Source organism: Centroberyx affinis, unplaced genomic scaffold (genome assembly GCF_046629955.1).
Source record: "Centroberyx affinis isolate AG114_WGS23_722 - 3 ecotype Tasmania unplaced genomic scaffold, CSIRO-AGI_Caff_v1 ptg002963l_1, whole genome shotgun sequence".
Lineage (NCBI taxonomy): Eukaryota > Metazoa > Chordata > Actinopteri > Beryciformes > Berycidae > Centroberyx > Centroberyx affinis.
Window position 1 is genome coordinate 197,632 of NW_027281075.1, and position 22,938 is coordinate 220,569.

Consider the following 22,938-nt stretch of genomic DNA (forward strand, 5'->3'; position numbering starts at 1 on the left):
ATCAACGTGAAGAATGTAGTCGAATCCAAAAAAATAAAGGATTAGCGCTCGTAAATTATGCCCCAGTGACCCGTGCAATATTATACTAGCACAAGGATAGAGATGTAATTGCATCACCCTTGTTTTAGCCCGCCTACACGGATTTTATGTTGAGTTTTGTCTTTGGGTGGAGTTTAAAGTCACAAGCATGTCTTGCTCCCGTAATGACATTTTTTCAGATGAAACAGGATGTTGTGGCAGGACATAGCCTGCTAGGGAATGTTCAAAAGTGTTAAGAAGCTCAAAAATATTTTGAGTATAATCTAACTGTCACAAAGTTCGGATTCCATAAAAGGAACACAATTCGTCCACCAGGATGCAACCATAGTTTTTGGGGTTGAATACCAAAAATACTGTACTGCCGTCCCATGCTGCCACTCATGTCACTTCAACAGTTACTCCTCCCATTATATAATGGGAGGAGTATATGTTGCTTTCCAGGAAGTAAAAATATTTGGATTTTGATATAATAATACAAGAAAATAATTACAGTTAATTTTTTATTGTTTAAATATAGGATAGCCGAATATTACAATATGGAGAAGTAGCTAACTCGGTGAAAAAGTCATTTTTCATTTCATTGTGACTTTAAGATTTAACTGAACAAATGTAAAGGCTTGGCCAGGTCTGGCTGCTGCATGTAACACTGCCTTTTAACCGCCAATGAGCCTGTAAGATCCTCAGCCAGGGCAATAGGTAGTTTCAGATCTAGACTGAAATAAATGGACCCCTATTATATTATTGGCTTCTAGAGTTGCATTTATCCTAAAAGTGTGTCTCTTTTGTGTTTTGATTTGCCATTTTATTATACAGTAAGTCAAATAATTAGGCTATCTAATTAATTTTATAGAGGCTACTATCTGGTCAAATAATCTTTTTTCAAGTAATGTAAATTATCAACAATATTTTCAGCTATTACAGGTTATATTCTATAGAAAAAAACAAACAAACACTGAGTTCTAGAGAAATAATAATCGTTGCCGTAGTCTGTGATGAAACCATTAAACATGTGCAGCGGATCCATAGCAGAGTGTAGTTGTTTCAGCGGGACTCTTTTGAGCGCTGCACCTGGCATCATGGAGGGTACTGGAAGAAAACTTGTCAAATGGCAGTGAATAACGGTCATTTCTAACCAAACGATACTTCATTCATTCATGAACAAGAAATGAAATTGTTGGCACTTATGTAAGTCATAAAATTAACACGGATTTCGAGATGTATGTCGTGGATTTTAATCGTTAATATTAATTGTATGGCAGTGTTTTGTTAGCTTGCCAGCTTCACCTTACCCAAGGACCCTAACTGCTAACTGTCCAGCCACAATATCAGCGATAACAACGTTAGCTCATTATTCGTTTATAAAATGAGGAGATTTCTGTGTAAGAGTAAGCTGGAAGTCGATGTGAAACTTTAAAAATATTAATCTAGCTGTTCTTACTGTCTTTCATGTCTTCTTGTCAGTTAATTTGACCCAGGTAATTAGCAGTTGATAATTTACACGCTACTTTTTTTGCTGAAATAGCTTGTATTTTCAAAAGCCAAGTCATTATGGATTTTTTTTAGATATAAAAAAAAAAGAATTCGATTTGTTTTTAATTATAGAGTGGGCATTTGTAAGGTTTAGAGGTTTTTGGAGGTTTTTAGAGGATTTGTTATCTTACTTAGCAGTTACATTCAGTTCAGCTTAAAAAGAAAGAAACTTGGAAACGACTCCAGTGAAAAGCTGCAGAATGAGGCAGCTAGCCAGTTCATTTTGCATGCTGCTGGTAAGCAATTACACTCTCTGACCTTTCCTTCTTTTATCAGGCGCAGGCAGGTCTGAAGTCTGCAGGGGGAGAAAGATGTTTCCTCTGAGGCTGAGACTGGGGCTGCAGCCCGGGACTCGGGTCTGCGCTGTGTCCCGGCGCGGCGCCTACAAACTGGCCTCGCTCCAGAAAGCCTCGCTGCTTCCTCCGAAGAAACTGCAAGGCCTACTTTACCCCTTCAGTGAGCTGGAGAGATACCTGGACAGGTCTAGTGATCGTGTTGTATTTGACTCATTTTTACGATTTTAGACCCTTTAGGTTCCATGTTTTTGTATTGCTATGAAACGACATGAATTTGAGTTTTGAATTAAATGGACCCAATTTGCAGGTCTGTGGACAGAATGCAGTTCCAGCTGTTTCATCCCAGTCTGGAGAACATGGTCAAAGCAGAGAAGCTCTTCTGCCCTTCGCCGTCTCACAAGATTGATTACTACACCTCCGCAGAGAGGATGGACCACGTGCCCGCACTGAAACAGCCAGAGGTCAGTGCAAGAGAATGGGGGAGATTTACACTGTAACACAACGGTGTGTGAAGGTGTGTGAAGGTGTGTTAAGACTACAAAACTGTTCATATCATAGCCGACGAGGGCAGTTCAGGCTAAACAACTGGTCTGCTTGCCGTCCTGTTGGAAAGGTGTTAAAGGAATAGTTCACCCAAAAATGAAAATTCTGTCATCATCTCCTCACCCTCATGCCAGTTGAAACACAGGTGAAGTTTGTCCATATAACACACAGGGAGGCTGCAGCACAGCTCCATAGCAGCCTTCTCCAAAACAACTGAAGTCAGTGGGGACCAGTTCTTCAGAGTTCCAAAAAGACCTACAGTATATTTACACCATCATTTAGTGCAAATCTGAACTACAGCTGATTGATTTGCAACAAATAATGGTGTATAGGTCTTTCTATTCACAGTGTGATTGTTTGGCTGTTTTTGTTTTGGAACTCTAAAGAACAGGTCCCCATTGACTTCAGTTGTTTTGGAGAAGGCCGCTACCAAGTTGTGCTGGCAACTTCCCTGTGTGTTATATGGACTAACAAATTTCACCTGTGTTTCATTTGGCATGAGGGTGAGGAGATGATGACAGAATTTTCATTTTTGGGTGAACTATTCCTTTAAGGCGGTTCAGGTCTGGAGTCATCAGGACGGTCCAGTCAGGCTTAGAATTGGCATTAAAGTCGTCTAGTGCAGAGATTGACTGAGCTAATGTTTGTATGTGTCAGTGTTGGAGAAGAAAGAGAAAGTGTGTGTATGAGTGAGTGAGTTGAACATATAAACCGATAGAAGTTGTGCAGTTATCGCCCCTCCTGGACCTGTAACGCAGAGGCTCAGTCTGTGAAAAATTCAGAATAATGTCTCTATTCCCTCCCGCAGCCTCATACATAATTAAGTGCGAGTTGACACTGTAATAAATGAACAGATTTATAACCTTAGAGACAATAGCGTTCGCCGGCGGGCTCGGAATGGAGCGTTGTGTTGATAGGACGACGGGGGTCTCTCTCTTTGGCATGCCGCGTTAGTGACTGCTCACCCTCTCCGCTCTGTCAGAGGGATGATGTATTCGTAGCTTACTGGCAGCCAGAGCGCCCATCCGTCTGTCTTGTGTCTGGGAGATGGATGAGCCCAGCCCGTGTCCCTTGGGACTTGGCGGTCGCCGGTACAGCAGCAGCAAAACTGTAGCAGGCAATCATAACGCCGCTGCTACAGGACGGCGTCCGTCATAGCCTTCAGTTGAAAATGATTACTGCAGCAGAGTGACGATCTCCCATTGTTAAAATGTCCTTTGAATGAATGAAACCTTCATGGACGCTGAGGACATTTTTCTCGAGAAAACTAAGTATATACATCAGTCGGTTGCCGTCAAGACATTCACTCACAAACACAAAAAACGTCAATCGCAGTACTTTACAATACTGCAGAATATAGGAATTTACAGCTTGAGTCTCTATGGATAATATCCCTGTCTTGGTGTGTGTGTGTGTGTGTGTGTGTGTGTGTGTGTGTGTGTGTGTGTGTGTTCCCAGGTGTGTTTCATTGGCAGAAGCAATGTGGGCAAGTCGTCTCTCATCAAAGCTCTGTTCTCCCTGACTCCTGAGGTAGAAGTCCGAGTCTCCAAAACGCCAGTGAGTAGTCGTAACCCATGTGTCAATCTCAAGGGTTTTATTCCAAAGTGCTGTTTGTCCATTTTGCAATTTAAAAAAAAAAAAAATACTAGCTGATGTTCACTGCTCAATATTTCAAATATACCAGTGAGTGACTGCATCCTAAAATTCTGATATGAAATGAAATGAAACTGATAAGACACCTAATTTGTCCAGTAATGTTCCGAAGTGAGAGTGGGTGTCAGTTTTGTCAGTTGCTGGATATCTCATGTGGGAATGAAACTCTTCACCTTCAGTCAGGCGTAGAACAGGTTTGCTGATAATCTACAAGCCATTTGAAATGTAGAGCAGGTGCACTTCCTCTTTTGGCCCTTTTGGCTGGATGCTCTGCTGTCACTAAAACATGAAGAAAACCAATGGGGAACATGGGATAGCGGCACTCCAGTAATCCAAAAACAGTGGTCTCAGTTTACCAGTGTTTTTTTATTTGGCTACATCAGGCTAACACGTTTCGGCATAAAGCCTTCATCAGAGCACCTATCTACAAGCCATCTTTTATTTTAGGCATGGTTCCACCGACATGGGATTTGGAAGGCTGGTACTGATACCAGTGTTTGTGGATTGATGCTGCTTACAGCTGATATTTTGTGTCAATATTCAGTATCTTTAAATTTGACCATGTTCATGCCAAAAAACTCCCCCAAAAATGACAACAAGTATTCAGTGTTTCAGTGTAGCGTTAATCAGTTAATCAATCAAAACAATCAAACACGCTGCATCATATCCATATGATTATTATGAATATATTATATGTTCATAGAGGCAGTCGGCACTGACTGGCTAATGTCAATGATTTTGATTAAAAAGACAAAATCGTCCCAATTTTAGGTGTTTCGAATTTGTTCAGGCTCATATGATTTGTCTTTTTCAGCTGTCAGCTCTGTTTTTTCCCTCCACATCTCCTTGGATTTTGTGGCACTCACTCTTCCTGTTTCCACCTCAGGGTCACACGAAGAAGATGAACTTCTTCAGAGTGGGCAAGGCGTTCACCATCGTGGACATGCCAGGCTACGGACACAAAGCACCCAGAGACTTTGTGGACATGGTGGAGCCCTACCTGGACATGAGGAAGAAGTGAGACGTTCACTGTGGTTCTAGAGCGAGACACTAACACTCAGTGATGCTTTATATGATAAATGTCTATTTATCATATGCTTGATCCTTGCAGGTGCCAGTAGTAGTATTCATAGTAGCAGCAGTAGTATTAGTATTATTACTAGGCATCTGCAAAGATATGTGTTCATTATCTCAGGTTGTGTGTATGAGGGTTTTTTTGTGTGTTTTTGCAACAGGTTGAGCCATGAAAAACGATAATCAGTGGGCCTGTAGGAGAAAAATTAATCCATTATTTTACCTCAGTTGGCCTGAGAGGGGCGCTATAATTACAGATCATGTTTGTGTAAAAATTTTAAAGGCCCTAACTCCTTTCAAAATAGGTCCTATGTTTTTAGAAACTTTACAGATATGCAGCTAGACTTTTTTTTGCAAACATGAAGAGCATTCCTTTTTGTTGATAAGTTGTCGCGTTCCCAATTTTAAGGCTACGGAAGTGCTTGAAAACTCAAATCGGTCACATTTTGCCCTGGTCTGTTGTAATATACCATTTGCCTGATGTTTCTTCTTCGTTGGTTGTTTCAGCCTGGTGCGGACATTCCTATTGGTGGACGGCAGCATTGGTCTGCAGACGGCTGACCTGATCGCCCTGGAGATGTGTGAGGAGATCAGACGTCCCTATGTGGTAGGAGACTCCTTCCTCCCCTACTACTGTTCTCATGGATAATAACACCATGGCTACTGAGTGGGAAAAGAACATAGAACTAATTTTAACATCTGCTTAAGTTCTGTGCTGAAGAGAAAAATGAAGGGAAAAAGTGTAGAAGCTGCACATTATGCTCCAAAATCACTTTTATAACCTTCATGGGTTGAAACGTTGTCTTTTAATTAAGAAGAGTGCTTTTGGAGCATAGTGTTGAGGTTCTACGCTTTATTTATACTGAGTGGGAAAAGCCTGTATATTGAAGAATTAAAGTGAATTTTCATTTATGTGCGCCTGCTGGTCTGGGGTCAAATCCCACCAAGCTTTCTCTCTCCTACTCTTGCTCTGTTGCTTCTTTCCCATTGTTGAAATAATGAATAAAAACAGTAAAGGCAGGCAGACTTCCAACTCTCCCCCTCCTATGTATAGTATATATTTAGTATGTAAGTAAGTATCATTTGAGTATTGTCACTTATTATTATTGCGTGCATCACTGTTTGATTTAAAGTGTATTTTCTTCCAGCTATTTGTGACTTGCGAGCCAACACGCCCCTTCCTCTCGGTCTTTTCATGAATTATAACATCTAAGTCTATTTTCTTTCAGCTGTACTCTTGAGTATTTTTCATTTTCCCCCCATCTCCTTACAAATCCTCATCATTATGTCCACACCAAATTAATGCTGAACGCTCCCACTCAGCTATTTAAAAACTGCAGTCCCCTCTAAAACGCCACAGCTGTGACATTATAATGAAGCACCCGCCGACTCTGAAGGCCCTCCGCAGTCAATTATTCATGCTCTTAGGTTATTAAACACTTTGACCATCGCTAAGACTGTGACAATAGAGCTTTTAACAAAGATTAACTTTAAGTGCTGAAAGGCAAAGAAAGCATGCCAGCTGAAAACGCCTCTAATATTCCAGACTGGAAATTGTAAAATGTTTTTTGCTGGACAAATGTGAATAGATGCTCAGTGAAGGATTGACAGATTTCGCCTTTAGGAGACCATTCAATTGGCTGCATTCATTTTCAGCATTCATTCGGGGTTCCTAGACATTAAGGTCTGGAAATGTATGGAAAAAGATTTAGGCAATTTCCAGGTTTTGTTTGGAAAGTTTGGACAAATATTGCTGTACTGTCCCAATATACACTACCAGTCAAAAGTTTGGACACACTACTTTTTTCTTTATTTTTACTATTTTCCACATTTTAGAATAATAGTAAAGACATCAAAACTATGAAATAACACAAAAAAGTGTTAAATGAAATCTATCTTATATTTTAGATTCTTTTAAGTAGCCGCCCTTTGCCTTGATGGAAAGGCAAAGGCTTTGGAAAGAAATTCATATATAGGATCAACTTCAATATTTATATTTGTCTAAGAAACAAATTTCAAGCATTTAAGCAGAAGCCTTTAGATCAAAATGGCTTTAAGAGAATGAAAAACATAGTGCATTCAACATTCATCATCTCAAATATTCAGTATCTCAAATAACTGCCCTGTGAAGAAAAATCTCATTTAGTAGGGGCAGGACGCCTATCTGTGTAAAGCATCCTGAACACCGAAATCTTAAAATCAAATCAAGGAATTCCAGGCCTGGAAAGAAGTACGGAATTTTTAAATTGAAACTGTGTGGGAACCCTGAGGTTTGCCTGCAGTATACTTAACTGGCCTGCAGATGTCAGAATATGTCTGCTGTTTTTATTTTTCCTGCATATCCATAATGATGCAACGATGCTCAAACTGATGCAAACTTTCAGCTTCACATGATCAAAGAAATGTGATTGTATTAATAACAATTGTTGCTTGCTGTGACTCGACCAGAAAGGGGTCAATGAATCAGTTTGTGGATTAGTTAAATAATCTAATACAGCAATAATGGAATCACAATGCAATTTACTGAGAAAGAGACTATTCTAATTGTATGTGATAGATGAATTAATGTTTGTTATGCTGACTGTTGACTAAAATATTTCTGGCATTTTTTGTTGTTTCAGCCTGAATCTATGTATTGTATGTATTGTACAAGAAAGTGAAATTGTAGCATGTGTGAATGACATTACCGTTGTTGTGCAGATGGTGGTGACAAAGATTGACAAGTGCAGGCAAGGCACGCTGTTGACGAATCTGTTGAATCTCCAGGAAGTGGTCAAAACACAAACCACTAGCTGCTTCCCCCAGCCGCTTCTGGTCAGGTGAGACACATCTTCTCCGTTTCACTCGACTTTCTTTCTTATGTCTGCTCCTCTTATTCTTTCCTCCCCTCTCCTTTTCTTTCTTTCTTGTCTTTATGTCTCTCACCTCTTTCTCTTACCGACCCTTTCACTCACAGTCATAAATATCTCAGCTGCTACATGAACAACCAGCCAGACTTGAGTCAAATATTTGCAGATACTCTTTAGCCTACATAGGTGCCAGATGTGCGAGGTTTGCCATATACAGTGAGTGCAAGAAAGTTGAGATAATCACAAAAAAGCATTTGAAAGTCAATTTAATATGCTTCTCAGTGACTGTTACCAGACATAATTGTCTTGATGCGTTAAAATCCCCCCATCTGGTGCTTCAAGCAAGTCAAAACAATTGTTGTTGTTTAAGTTGTTTAAGTCTTATCATTTGGAATAAAATATTTATTAGGGGTAGGTACATTTCAGTCATGTAATCCATAGGTTTTATTTCATTTTAGCGCCCACAAAACACACAAAAGCTGTTGGCACGTTAGTCTAGTTATTGTGGGGGGCAAGGGGAGGCAGGGGGATAGTGAGAAGTGAAGAATATGCATTTAACGCCAAAATGTAAATGTAAAACAAGACTAGGTCAAAGCCTAGTATATGGCTGGACCGTGTATGAGTGTGCCACGTGCCACGGCCGACCAATGGTGTAACTAACTCCGTTGTAGACTGCTAATACAGAATAATAGTCCATACATCCACACTGATCTCCGTTCCAGCGCGTCCCGTCTCCTCTCTCCGCCGCTGTCCTCTCCACCGCGCCCACGGCCCGCATTGATCCTCCCGATCCAAGCGGCAGTCGCTCTGGTACCCATCGGTGCCGAAATCTCGGCAGGATCACCGGGAACAAATCGGCGCCCAGCTATCGGCACCGGCCGGAACCGTGGCCCCGGGAAACTTCGGGAAGGTCGGCAGCAAGCCCTCAGCGTGATGAAACCTCCATGCTTGTTTGTGTCTCTCTCTCCGCCGACAGAACAGAGGGCTGTCAGGTGGACTGAGCTTGCGCTTATTCATCGAAATAAATGGCGATATGATATAATTGTATATATTCTACTTATATATATATATATGCATGATATTGGTCAGCCTGCTTACTGTGTGGGAGAAACGGGCTCCCGATCTCGGCGGAGAAACAAGATGGCGGAGAAAACGAAACTTAACTTTCTGGCTCTGTGATCCTATGATGTGCCACGTGCCACGGCCGACCAATGGTGTAACTTGATCACTCAGTCAGTCAGTCAGTGAGTGACAGACATTCGCCGCCCCGCTGTTGCGGTACCAGTGTCCTAAGAAATATTTGTATTGTCTCAGTTTTGTTAAAGGTGCATAAAGTGAAGGTTTTACTGCCCCATAGCATGATTACTTCGCCAGGCGCTGAGATTTCTGGCTTTCAAAACTTAATTTCCAGCCCATATGCTGTTTTGGAACAAAAACTCTGCCCACCACCGACTGGCATTTTTGACTGCTCAATGATGGAGGACTTTGCTACGAGCGAGCGACCAGTGGAGCAACACATTACATCTACAAAGGCTAAAAAGCCTCGTTCTCAGGCCAAAAAAGCAAATGACAAGGCTTAGACAAGGTTATTATTACAGTATTTTGCGTTGTGAATTATAACTTCTTACTTCACTACATGTTTCTGCTGGATCTCTGGTCTAATTAGCTAGCTTACTCATCTCGGTTGTAAAATTGTGACTTTATTGTTTATGTCCATTATAGCACCGTAGGGGTCAACGGGTGGAGGGAGGGCTGGACCAGGGACTTGTGTAGGAGTAGACAAGTTCAATCGATGTCGTTGCAGTTCCTACTGGTTGCCAATAGAGATCGAAAGAGGTCATAGATTTAATGACCCTTTAATGGAATTATAACATAATTTTAAACTGGTAATCACTGTTAAACAAGGGAAGTAAAGCAGAATTGTGCACTCCAAAAGACAAAGGCACTCTTATTTATGATGATGATGATGAAGACAAGGTAAGCCGCTACGCATGGGTTAGACATCCTTACTTTTATAATTTTATCCTCCTTGTTGGACATGCCTAGATAATAAAGGCATTTTTAATATACAAGTAAGAGTGTCTTGGTCTTTTGGAGTGCACAATTCTCCTTTTTCCCTTTGTGTGATGATCAAGCCTTGTATCCAAAGAGCATTTTACTGCATACATTGGAATTTTTTCAGTAATCATTGTTACTTGAAGTTTATGTTATGAGGTCTCTGTAAAGTCTTTGTTGTACAAAATATATATATGTTGACGCACATGTCAACATAACGCTGCGTGCCTAACTGAGACAAGAATAGATGAGTCACAGGATTGTAGGACAAGCTGAACTACACGCCCTGTCACTGAGTCACATGTCAGGACCAAGGTCGTCTCTGATCTCTGGTCTGTGATGCCGCTGGAACCTTGTGAACAACCTGTTAACTTTAATGTGCAGGCTACTACTGGCACTTTACTTCCTTCAACATATCAAGAGTTTCACTCCACAAGCTGAGATAATCACCCTTTAGGAAAACGTACAGAAGAGGACTAGGGCCACAAAAATATTTGAGTTCTGAGTTTAAAGTCACAATTCTGAGATTAAAGGATACGGCTGGTGTTTTTAAATACATTTCTTATCGTCAACAAATCCTATGAAAATAACAAAATCAACAATGCGTTTGCTCTACTCCTGTTACTTTCCGACTGCCCAGGTACCCTTTTTAGCCTTCAACCCGAAAGTCATTGGCTGCAATTGTAAGCTAAAAACCTTTAACTACAGCTCACAAAGACATAGTTTCAATTTTAAAAATTACTAACTGTTACCATGAAAATTCAGCCTGTAGTTACCAAATCAAATTAAAATGGGAACAAATTCTTCATTATGACGGGGACTATTTTTGGTGCTACGGAACTACTTTCCTGAGATCGACAATGTGTTTACAGCCGTAAAAAGTCAGCTGGCCCGGTGCATCGCAATGATGAAATATGCTGTCAGAGCAACGGCATGGCTCTTTGACGTGTTTTTAGTAGTTTTTTTTAATACAATGGAGTTCTATGGCTGGTGGGACATGGCTTTATTGGGCATCGGCTACATGGACGAGACTTGTTAGCAAAATAAAATCATTGCTACATTTATTGACAGTAAGCAATGCATTAAAAAAACACCAGCCTGAGATTAATCTCGGAGCTCAAATACATTTTTCGCATGGCCCTAATCCTCTTCGTAAAAAAAGTGATGCCTACTCTGATGAAGTGATTGCTTGCATGAAAGTAAAATTCATTTTGACACAAAATGCAATTAAGTCATTGACTGTTTATAATATATATTTCAAGAACATTGCCTAGAAAATAGCAACATTTTTGAGGATGGAATCATCTATATTTTTATATTTCTTTATATTGAATGATGAATTTTAAGTTGTTTTTTTTTTCCCTCAAAATGGATAAAGGGGCGTTTTTGAATGAAAGCCCTCCTATATTCTTGATGAAGGTCTCATACCTCATAGGAAATGAGGTATGATGATGGCAGTATTGATACACTTAATCTTACATAGGTTTATATTTATTTTGCCTTTTTGCCTCTTTTCCAGTGCAGACCTGGCCCAGAAATGGCAGCAGGGGGTTACACAATTAAAACATACAATACAGTAGAAAATACAAAAACAGTAAAATATGTACAAAGATCACAATTTAGATCAGAAACAGGAGCACACATCTTGCATAAGACTGTGGATAATTAGTTTGAACTGATTTAGGGGAATACAATGGTCAAGCTTGAGCTTTGACTGGAGATTGTTCCAGGACCAGGGTGCAAAATAATCAAATGCCTTTTCATCAAAAACAGTTCTGATCCTGGGAATTTTAACTTTATAGTGTTGTGTCTTAAAAGAGGACACTGACTTTTGGGGAAATTGTCTCGTTAGTCAACTTACATTTTACATGTTACAACAGGAGTACCACCAAACTCATCTCTTGCGTCTGGTAGAAATCTCTGTCCTGTGCCCATGCTAATGCGTTAGCATGCAGTATGTTAAAGGAATAGTTCACCCAAAAATGAAAATTCTGTCATCATCTCCTCCCCCTCATGCCAGTTGAAACACAGGTGAAGTTTGTCCATATAACACACAGGGAGGTTGCCAGCACAACTCCATAGCAGCCTTCTCCAAAACAACTGAAGTCAGTGGGGACCAGTTCTTCAGAGTTCCAAAACGACCTACAGTATATTTACACCATCATTTAGTGCAAATCTTAACTACAGCTGATTGATTTGCAACAAATAATGGTTTATAGGTCTTTCTATTCATAGTGTGATTGTTTGGCTGTTTTTGTTTTGGAACTCTAAAGAACAGGTCCCCATTGACTTCAGTTGTTTTGGAGAAGGCTGCTACCAAGTTGTGCTGCAGCCTCCCTGTGTGTTATATGGACTAACAAATTTCACCTGTGTTTCATTTGGCATGAGGGTGAGTAGATGATGACAGAATTTTCATTTTTGGGTGAACTATTACTTTAAGTGCTGGTAGTCAGTTTAGTAATCCAGAGTTGTTGTTTGATTTTTTTTTATGCCTATTCTCTCATCACATAAAAGATAAATTGACCAACGGGACAATTTCCAAAAAGTCAGTGTTCTTTAACTCAGATAGTGGAAAGATTACACAACAAATTGGAGGTTATTTAATGTTTTTTTTTTCCAACGCAGTTATTACCTCTATAAAATATCCCCATTGTCAAGTTTCACGGATGGGTTATGGTGCTGCTATTACTGAAAGTCCCATTCTCTTTATTTCCTGATCTGACAGTGGAGGAAGAACAGGGTGTGAAGTTAGCCAGTCAGATCAGATGGTTATCTGCAATCAGATCAGATAAGATAATGGACACACACACACACACCCTCTTGCACTCACTCACATACCAGGAACAAAAAGATACTTAGAATTTACTGTGGCCTGAATGAAGGACAAGTCAGAGGGATAGATAAAGATAAAGATAAAGGCTGATGGGACAGATAAAAGATAAGAAGAGCTACCACAGCCGTTTCACCTCTCCCCTTCCACACACAGCACAGATTCACAGACCTGACACCGGGGGGCTCCTTCAGAATGAATACAACGCTGCACACTCCCCTTTACAATTTATGAGCCTTATGTGATGTGACTTATGTAGGCTTTAAAGGTGCCGCGTGTAGCATTTTAACATCAATAAATCATTACACAATTCATTTCGAGACATTAGTATAATTATTGTAAACAAATGAGACCACCCCTGAGAAGATTGTCAGCCTCTACACTGCATTTTCCATTGCGTGCCAGGATTTCACCCGGAAATCTTCTGTATTTCTTTACCACACAAAGTATTGCTTTGCTTTACGGCACAAAGCAGGAAGTGGGCACTGTTCTTCCAGTGCAAACAGGGCTAAAGCTTAAAAAAGTTTCTCACCGTGACATTACCGATGGGGAAAAAATCTCTTCAGTCAAGGGAAAGAGAAAACCTCTTTAAAGCAAATGCATATGGAGCGACGCCAGGGAGGGGGAGGCGGGGAAATTAGCAACATCCTCTTTGTGACAGGAAGGTAAGTTGATGGGAAATGTGGTCTTAATGTCGAGAAGCACTAGCAAAACCTGTGTGTGACATACAGTAGAGGCTACCAATCATCTCAACCATTTTCGATAATTATACCAAGGTACCAATTAATTTGACAATGGTGTATTGATATTTAGGGAAGCTACACATAGCACCTTTAACTTCAATAACAGTTTTCCCAGTGTGCATCAACAGTACGCATGCCTTTTTAAGAATAACAACAAACACTCTCTGCCAAGACATGATTTAGTGAATTTGATGATTATAGAAACATATGAAAGAAATGCATTTTCTCTATTGTCACTCCAGTGTCTATTGTCTCCTTTCTCTGCAACAGCTCCCTCCAATTTTTGGGGATCTACCTTCTGAGATGCTTCATTGCCCACGTAACAGGAAACATCCAGTTGTCAGACACTTCTCACTGACTGGGACCTGGACTTGGTGGAGGTAGTCATGCATCACTTTTTGAGATAGGACTCTTTTCAGAAAAAACTCAAAAGGACAGCTCTAAAGACTTGACAACTCTTTATGGACATCCGCATCCATGTGAGGATGGAGTTTTGGGATATCTTTTTCTATACTGTATGTGTGTGATGATCTTTTGGGCCATGAAGAAGCACAGGGCCTGGGCCACCTGGATAGATGGTTCAGTGGGATAAGGTTCATGCCATGTCCTTGCAACATTTTGACTTTGAACTGAATCTGGTGCACGACCTCCAACCCTCCCATAAAGGACAAGTCTTAAAATATATCTACAAAAAAAACACTGACACTTGGTGAGTAGTTAGGTCAAGGTTTCTTATGTGTAATATGGGAAGGAAACTAGGAGAAAATGAAAGCTTGCTGTCTGTGTGTCCCTTTGCTTAATAAATGTCAAATTGATCAAATCATTTGTATTCAGTTTCCCAAATATTATTCATTCTGCAGACTGTAAACAAAGCGTTATTGCTGCGCATAAAGGGTTTTATTTTCTAATAAAATGTAAAACACACTCTGTTGTTGGTGACAGTTGGTTATACTACAACTTAAATGTTAAACATTTATCCTTCCAGAAAGGAGGCAGATCCACAGAAAGGTAATGGCCGCACTGGGAAGGAATTAAGGGTAAGAATCACGGAGAGTTTTGTAACTTTTCTTTTGTTGTTGGGCAGTAGGGATTTATTATGGAGCCTGCAGTGTATTACATCCTTTTGATTTATTGAGAATTGTTACATAAGAGAATATACCATAGATGCTGAGAACAAAAATGGTTGTAGGTCTAAATATGCAACATTAAAGTGTAGTTCTACAAAAATGCCACACATAGATTTGTGTGGCTGACCTCTGATCCTGCAGGTGTTACAAATGGAGGAGATTAAAAAAGGCATTTTTGTAGAACTACACTTTAATGTTGCATTTTTAGACCTACAACCATTTTTGTTCTCAGCATTTTCTTTTCTAAGCAGTGGATGTGTGCAAGCAAAATTTCTGTAGTCATTTTTAACTTTTTTAACTAACTGATCGCTTTTGGCTAACTTTGGTATCTTAAAGTATTTCAGGTGTAGCACTTTATAATGGCCCCAAATGAAGACATTTTATAATCCTTTTCCTCTTCAATGTGACTGTTCCCACTGGTGGCATGTATGGTGACGTCCACAGATGACCTTGTGCACCCAGGGTGTGCCCTCTCCTGAGGAGCAGTAGGCATCTTCCCTACTTAGAGGCACTACTAGGATGATGATGCTGCATAGCTGAGCCTGGAGGACTCCAATAAAGTTTTAAGGCCCAAAGGGCAATAAAAGATGGACATGGCGCAATCACATTTATTATACTCAAAGTTGAAATGACATTCTTCTTTATATGCAGTTGCTTTTGGACAATGACCTCATAAAAAACATTAAGTATTGGTTAATTTTTGATTTATTTTTTTACCTGAAGTTTTCCCTCCCAATTCTATTTGGCTATAGCAGGGTAGACATAAAGAGCAGTGGGAGAGACAGTTGTTCTCACTGTGGCTCTTGTCCTGTTGGTTACAGGAGGAGGAGGAGAAGCTGGAGAAGTCACTTGGAATCTAAGATTTACCACCCTAAGGATCTTCCCAATCTTCTCCCAAACTGGGAGTAGTTCATTCTCTTCCTCGTTTTCCCATTACTTTCTCCACAATGTCCACATTAACGGCGACAACTGTGCCTGCTGCCTGCCTCTCCAGTGCCACAGTCTGCTCCGGCGCAAACTGCCTCTTCGTCCCCGATGATTTCAACGCTACACTGAGCCTGGTGTTGAGCACCGTGCTCACCCTCATGCTCGGTATGGTCATGTTCGCCATGGGCTGCACCGTGGATGCCAAAAAGCTGTTAGGCCACATCAGGAGGCCCTGGGGCATCATCATCGGCTTCCTCTGCCAGTTCGGCATCATGCCTTTCACAGCCTTCGCCCTGGCGCTGGTCTTCCAAGTTCTGCCCATTCAGGCCATCGTCATCATCATCATGGGCTGCTGTCCCGGAGGCTCCAGCTCCAACATCATCTGCTACTGGCTGGATGGAGACATGGACCTCAGGTAGGAAGCTGACTGGGTGGCTGTCTTGCTTGCTGATTAGCTGTGACGGTCGGTGCAGGGTTCCTACACAGGTCTGGAAAGTATGAAATTGGGATGGGAGAATGGAATTTTGGCAATTTCCAGGTTTTTAAAAATGGAGAAACAAAAAGTCATGAGAAAGTTTGAAAAAAATCCTGGAAATTCATCATCATACCCCTAAGACTGTGAATTTTCAGGCTTTTTGTACAGTTGGTTGCTGGGATGACGGGTGAGCAGGCTGATTTAGTAATTTTTTTTAGCCTAATGTTACATTTCACTTACTATATCTATAAAAGCATACAGTATGTAGACATGAACCATTGTGATATCCGAGCTTTCACTGATAGACGCAGATATCAGTGTTTTCACTAATATATTCTCCAATTTTCTGTGGAAAAAAATAACTTATTTAGACATTTGATAATTAGAATACAGTTTGACAGCAGACAAATATATCATAGCTATCATCTGGACATATTGAATATACTCTATATAATCTTTCAGAAAAATGGTCCTACATTGAATCAGTTGTGATTTGGTCTGCACAGATACAGATACACTTGTAGGGACAAAACATACATATAGTTACATACATATAGTTCCTTATTTCTTAGAGTTCATGGTGTTTTTGATTCACCCAGACAGACACCTATTTAATGTCACTAAATATTTTTTTTTACACGACATTTAACAATGATGTTACATTTTTTTCTCCACTTTCATCTTCCTGCACCCAATCATTGTTGGTATGCACATGTCTCTCATGAGTTTTTGATGTTGTACAATGCTGCCAATTTACCAGCATAATATGCTCCTAAAATATATTCATGCCACATAACAGAAGGGAGGGCATATGCAGCTTTAGACACAAAGCAGCAATGGCAGTTTTTAATTATTATCGCCTATCATCTCCCCTCCTCAGTATCAGTATGACAACCTGCTCCTCCATCCTGGCCCTGGGGATGATGCCTCTCTGCCTGCTCATCTACACCTCCGTCTGGACCTCCTCTGACACCATCCAGATCCCCTACGACAGTATCGGTCAGTATAGCCCTGACTAGATAGAACTGACTGCAGAAAGTGGACACACACCCAAAAAATCCAAAAATCCTTTATTATTGTTGGCCTGTAGAACTGACAACATCTGGAAGAAGCTAAAACACTGTGAATAGTGTTTCAAGCACTGCATTAAAATGTGTTCGGGTAATAAACAGTGCCATCCTCTTAATCCTCACTTCTTAACTAACACTTTTACAGGCATTTATATAATGCACAGTGTTTTATATTCATTATATTTGCTTGTTCGCTAAACCGGCTTTCAATTCATGTCTGACATTTTTATAGTTATATTCTTTTATAGGGGCTTTCACTCTTATTGTTTTATTGTATTGTATAAGCACTTTGTAGTTCTTTTTTCAGAAGTACTATACTTACAAGGTTTTTATTATCATATAAAATAGATAAATGGGTAAAATAGAGACCGCAAGCTCAACTCAGTGTGCATGTTGACCAGAAAGAAAGATCCAGACAGTATGAATGCATCACGTTGTGCAGGTATATCATCAACTGGATGTTGTAGAAATGCACTTTGCACTTAGTTGTGCATTCGCATTGCAATACCAACAATGACAATGACTTTTACAGATTGCTTTAATGCCTAACATTAAATGACCTGTTTCTCTGGACCCTTAGGTATCACTCTGGTGGCCATCCTCGTTCCAGTTGCTCTGGGAATGTGCGTCAAACACAAGTGGCCCCTGGTGGCCAAAAAGATCCTCAGGGTAGGAATACTCTGCACACTCTTGCATTCATGTAGCAGTTTTACACACACACACACACACACACACCTTTCACAAAGAAGTCTCATGTAATAGACTCTGGTTTTAACGTTCAAGTTTTACATGGCTTTATCCAATGAAAAAGCCTGGACTGGGTTTCACAATGTGTTTATGTGTACACTACCAGTCAGAAGTTTGGACACACCTGATTGGATGTACTGTGTTTTTCATTCTCTTAAAGCCATTTTAATCTAAAGGCTTCTGCTTAAATGCTTGAAATGTGTTTCTTAGATAAATATAAATAGTGAAGTTGATCCTATGTATGAATTTCTTTCCAAAGCTTTTGCCTTTCCATCAAGGCAAAGGGCGGCTACTTTAAATAAACTAAAATATAAGATAGTTTTGATTTGTTTAACACTTTTTTGGTCACTACATAATTCCATTTGTGCCATTTCATAGTTCTGATGTCTTTACTATTATTTAAAATGTGGAAAGTAGTAAAAGTAAAGACAAATGTGGTGTGTCCAAACTTTTGACTGGTGGTGTATGTTCATAATGTCCTTCCTTGCGGGCAGGTGGGCTCCATCGTAGGCTTTCTTCTCATCATCGTCATAGCGGTGGTGGGGGGGGTTCTGTACCAGTCGTCCTGGAACATCGCTCCCGCCCTCTGGATCATCGGAACCATCTACCCCTTCATCGGCTTCAGCCTGGGCTTACTCCTGGCCCGCTTCGTGGGTCAACCTTGGTACAGGTAGGATGACAGTATTATAAGTGCTAATGTTAGCTGCGGTATGTGTACACTACCAGTGTAGACAGTTTTAGACTATTTATATTTATCTAAAAGAAATTTCAATCATTTAAGCATTAGCCTAAAGGCTTTAAGATAATGACATTCAATCAGGTGTGTCCAAACTTGACTGGTAGTGTATTTGCTTATTGTACCTGTGTTGGGATGCTTATAGTGGGTGGGTTGAGTAAATCATTGATTTCTGAAATCTCAGCACAAGTAAAGGAAATGTCCCAAAAAATATCTAAAAACAAAATCCACTGGACTTAAAATGATGAGTTGAAGACGTTTCACCACTCATCCGAGAGGCTTCATCAGTTCATCAGTGTCGCTTGAGTGGTGAAACATCTTCAACTCTTCATTTTGAGTCCAGTGGATTATGTTTATATATGTTTTTATTTTGGACATCTTACTACCTGGATGACTGAAATGAATTTACACAAACAAGTAAAGTAAATGTGTCGAGTAGAGACTTCTTGATGCTGTCAGACTATCTGGCTCCATCTAGTGGAATACAATCACTTGTAGTCAGGCTTAAACTTCTAATGAGATAGTCACTTCAGAAACAGATGACTAAGCTTCAGATTTAGTGGTTCATTTAACTTCTTGTCAGTACAGCGTTTGCAGGTAAAAGTGTCAGAAGTGTGTGTCAAGCTTCAAGCCTCAAACGTAGCATCTAGTTTCTCAGAATGAAAGGAGGTGGTATTGTTGCTATACTGGTATTCTCATCAGTCTTGGTATATTGGCGTTCTTCTGAAGTACCAAGAATACCTGTGTGCATAGGACAGCTAGTTTTCCAGTTTAAGCACAGATGGGATTACAGCCTTACATCAAGTTATGTTTGTTTCTGTCTGACAAGAGAGATACCTACCAGTGATATGATAACAAGATCGAAGACTCACCATTTTCCTTTTTTAAAAACATCTACACTTACACCAGGTCTATTGCTATTGGCATGATATGCATGGTACACTGCAATAGAAAATAAATACAATCATAATTATCTGTCATTGCCGCGTTTTAATTTGTTTAATGCTGCCAAAAAAAAGGCATGGCATCGATGTAGTCAGTTGAAGAACAGCTGGAACTCTAAGCACATGTACTAATAAAGCTACAAAGTTGTCAAACTTCATTAAGCACTTGTTTCTCTTGGACTGTTGCGTTCAGGTGTCGCACCATCGCGCTGGAGACGGGCTTCCAGAACGGCCAGCTGTGCAGCACCATCGTCCAGCTGTCCTTCTCCCCCGCTGAGCTGGACATCATGTTCTCGTTCCCCCTCATCTACAGCATCTTCCAGCTCGTGATGTGCCTCATATCCGTGGGAGGTGAGAGTTTTAACAGCGAGGCGGCCAGGGAATGGGAATTTCCACAGTTTTTCCTCGCCAAGTAGCCTGAAGGCATCAGGTCACAGTGAATGAAACGCGCCTCACCCAGCTGCTAAAAGATTTCATCAATAGGAGTTTCAGTGGAGAGTTTTAGTGTCCCATGATGGTCTAAATGCTGTTTCAGAGGCTTTCCCACCCTGAAAAGAATAAAAATCTCGGGGAAACGCTAAATATTTCTATTTTTTTTGTTTGTTTTTTTGTCGAGAAATATTTTTTTGTTCAAAGTCTTTTTATTTTACAAATGGTATATAAATGGCAATACAATTTTACAATATATTCACCCTGCCCCCCACCCAGTCATTCTCCAACAGAGCCCCACCCCTATTGCACCATTGTTTCATCTTTAGTCAATAGTAGTTAAGCAAAACCAGACTAGTAATACAATTTATAATATATACTAGATGTACACTGAGAGAATATATCAAGACATATATAAATTGGAACTCAGGCGAAAATAAATAGAATAATAAAATAAAATTAAAAAAATACATATAAATAATAAAAAAAAAATATATATATATATATATATACATATATACGTATACATACACATATATACACATATACATATACACATTTATTAAAAAAATAATATATATAAACAGATCAAATAAAGTGAAAATTAAAAGTATTTCTAAGGGAGGAAGTGGTTGATTCATGGGTTATTAATGGTTGAAATCTGAGAAGCATCTATCTTCTCTATGCAGTTCAGTACAGGTTGCCATATGTCATAAAATCGAAGGGAACATTCCCTTATAGAGTAACACATTTTTTTCTAATGTTAGATGATACAAAAGATCTTTAATCCAGTGGCTAAAAGTTGGAGAAAGAGTATCCTTCCATTTTAATAGTATTGGCGAGAAATATTTAAAGATTTTGAATATCGGTACAAAATATTGGCTTTACATATATATTGGCAGTTTCAATCCAAAAATACTGGCAACTAACAAAAAAAAAAATAATAATAATTTCAGCGTGACTTTAAAAAGAGTCATGCGGAGTTGACTCATGACAGTTAATGACGCCATGCTTCCTCCCCTACAGGGTACCAGCTGTATAAAAAGTGGTGTGGTCGGGGTTTGTCTGAGGCGGACAGCGAGTATCCGTCGGTGGAGGCCGGTGACGCCGAGCCGCCTAAAGAGAGGTTCTGCGCCCTGGACAACGTCGGCTTCGAGCGCGACGAGAACGGCAACACCGAAGAGAAGGAGAAGGGGAAGAACAAGAACACCCAGCTGTGAGTCACCTGGCCCGCAAAGCACAGACTGCACCGTCAGCAGCGGGGAAAACACAGCGAAACCACTGTCAACCCAAGTCAAAACTCAAACACACAGCGCCCCCCCTGCAGTCCCGAGGTGTGCACTACAGGTCCTACTACTACTGGGAGAAGTTTCAGTGACGTCGCTCCTTGTGTAAAACAAAAATGGGAACTAGGAACCTATCTCATGTTGTGTGAGTTCTGTGCTCTTTCGGTATTTTGTTTCAAACCTCATACGCTCGTAAATGAACAGACATAAAAGATGCAGAGGAGGAGGCCCGCAGTTTGTGGCAGGAGAAGCTGAGATTTTGTGAAATGCTCAGTGTTTCTGAACGCAACTGATTCTCTGCTTTGCAACAGATAAGCTCATGCTTATGGAAGTCAAAAACCAGGAAATAATCCTGCATATTTATGATCCATACTCATACCTTAACTGATTTATTAGTCTGTTGTATTGGACACACGTGACATACAGCTTTTGTATATTTTAGTTAATTTATAGCCATTTTTCATATTAATTTATATATGCTTCCACAAGACTAGAATATGTCAAAGTCATTGCCTGCCTATTAATTTACTTTCAGTTCATTAAAGGTTCACGTTTTCTTGAGCTTCAACTTTATTTATTTATATAACCCTTTATCACAAGCGTGACTCAAAGAACTTTGCAGAGAATGAACTAGATCTAACTGATCAATAATGAAACGTAGAATGATGTAAGACATTTTCTTGACTTTTCATGGATGTAACATTGTACTTTACTTTCCTATTCATCTGCATGTTTTAGAAATATTCCTGCTGAAACTTTGTATTTCTGTTTGAATAACTTACACTATTGTAGCTTTTGTTGTAATGATTGATATTTTGATATGAATGTGAGTACCAGTAGCCAACTCAATAAACGTATTAACATTTTTAAACCATGCCTTTATGTTGTATTTACTTGATCTTAGAAATGACAAAAGATAGGCCTTCAACTATTATACATACAGTGTTATAGAACAGCCATGCCATAGATAGATAGATAGATAGATAGATAGATAGATAGATAGATAGATAGATAGATAATGTAGATAGTATGTGAGTATAATACGCAGGGACAGGAATATCTGAATTACTCAAATGATTTTGTCTCGGCCCTCCGGCTTTTATGTCTTTCTGGAAAAACTGGCAATCATCGATTTGTTTTTTGTTTTTTTGTCCATCTAGGATATATTGTGGTAAAATGTTAACATTTACAGACCACTTAGGCCTAGTACAAGGTCACCCCATCATAAAATAATCACATGCTTTATTCTTACAGCCGTTGAAAGTCCAAATCATGGCAGATAAATCATGTCGATCCGTACATGAAGTGCTGTCATGTGATGATGAGTGAGTTCAGCTGCTGGTGATAGGAGCCAGCTGAGGGGAGAGCTGATCCTACACACCCTTCCTTCCTGCTGCATGCCACACACTTGGCTCCTCCTCTTATCTGATGTGTGCTCTAGTGCTGCCTTCACTTGCTGTTGGAAATTACGGAACTCTCAGTAAATACGACTCAGAAATGGGGATTTTCTTTTTTTTTTGGCACAAGAATACATTAAGTATACATGAAGTATCCAGGTAGCCTGGAAAAAAACAAACCAGATCAT

General features: G+C 39.9%; 2 protein-coding genes across 3 annotated transcripts; both read left to right on the plus strand.

Moving 5' to 3' along the window:
* Positions 1-1,101: 1,101 nt before the first annotated feature.
* On the plus strand, positions 1,102-14,501 carry gtpbp8 (GTP binding protein 8). Of its 2 annotated transcripts, none has more exons than XM_071536954.1 (8): positions 1,102-1,224; positions 1,846-2,050; positions 2,173-2,326; positions 3,867-3,965; positions 4,948-5,078; positions 5,643-5,742; positions 7,836-7,954; positions 13,883-14,501. In XM_071536954.1, the coding sequence occupies exons 2-8, from the start codon at positions 1,881-1,883 to the stop codon at positions 13,968-13,970; spliced, it is 861 nt and encodes a 286-aa protein (XP_071393055.1). In that variant the 5' UTR covers positions 1,102-1,224; positions 1,846-1,880; the 3' UTR covers positions 13,971-14,501. The 2 variants fall into 2 exon arrangements, with proteins under 2 accessions (XP_071393055.1, XP_071393056.1); XM_071536955.1 differs by having other exon boundaries at positions 2,185-2,326.
* Positions 14,188-21,982, plus strand: slc10a2 (solute carrier family 10 member 2). Its single transcript, XM_071536953.1, has 8 exons — positions 14,188-14,321; positions 14,598-14,649; positions 15,561-16,081; positions 17,022-17,140; positions 17,792-17,880; positions 18,453-18,628; positions 19,832-19,989; positions 21,094-21,982. The coding sequence occupies exons 3-8, from the start codon at positions 15,687-15,689 to the stop codon at positions 21,285-21,287; spliced, it is 1,131 nt and encodes a 376-aa protein (XP_071393054.1). The 5' UTR covers positions 14,188-14,321; positions 14,598-14,649; positions 15,561-15,686; the 3' UTR covers positions 21,288-21,982.
* The last annotated feature ends 956 nt before the right edge of the window (positions 21,983-22,938 follow it).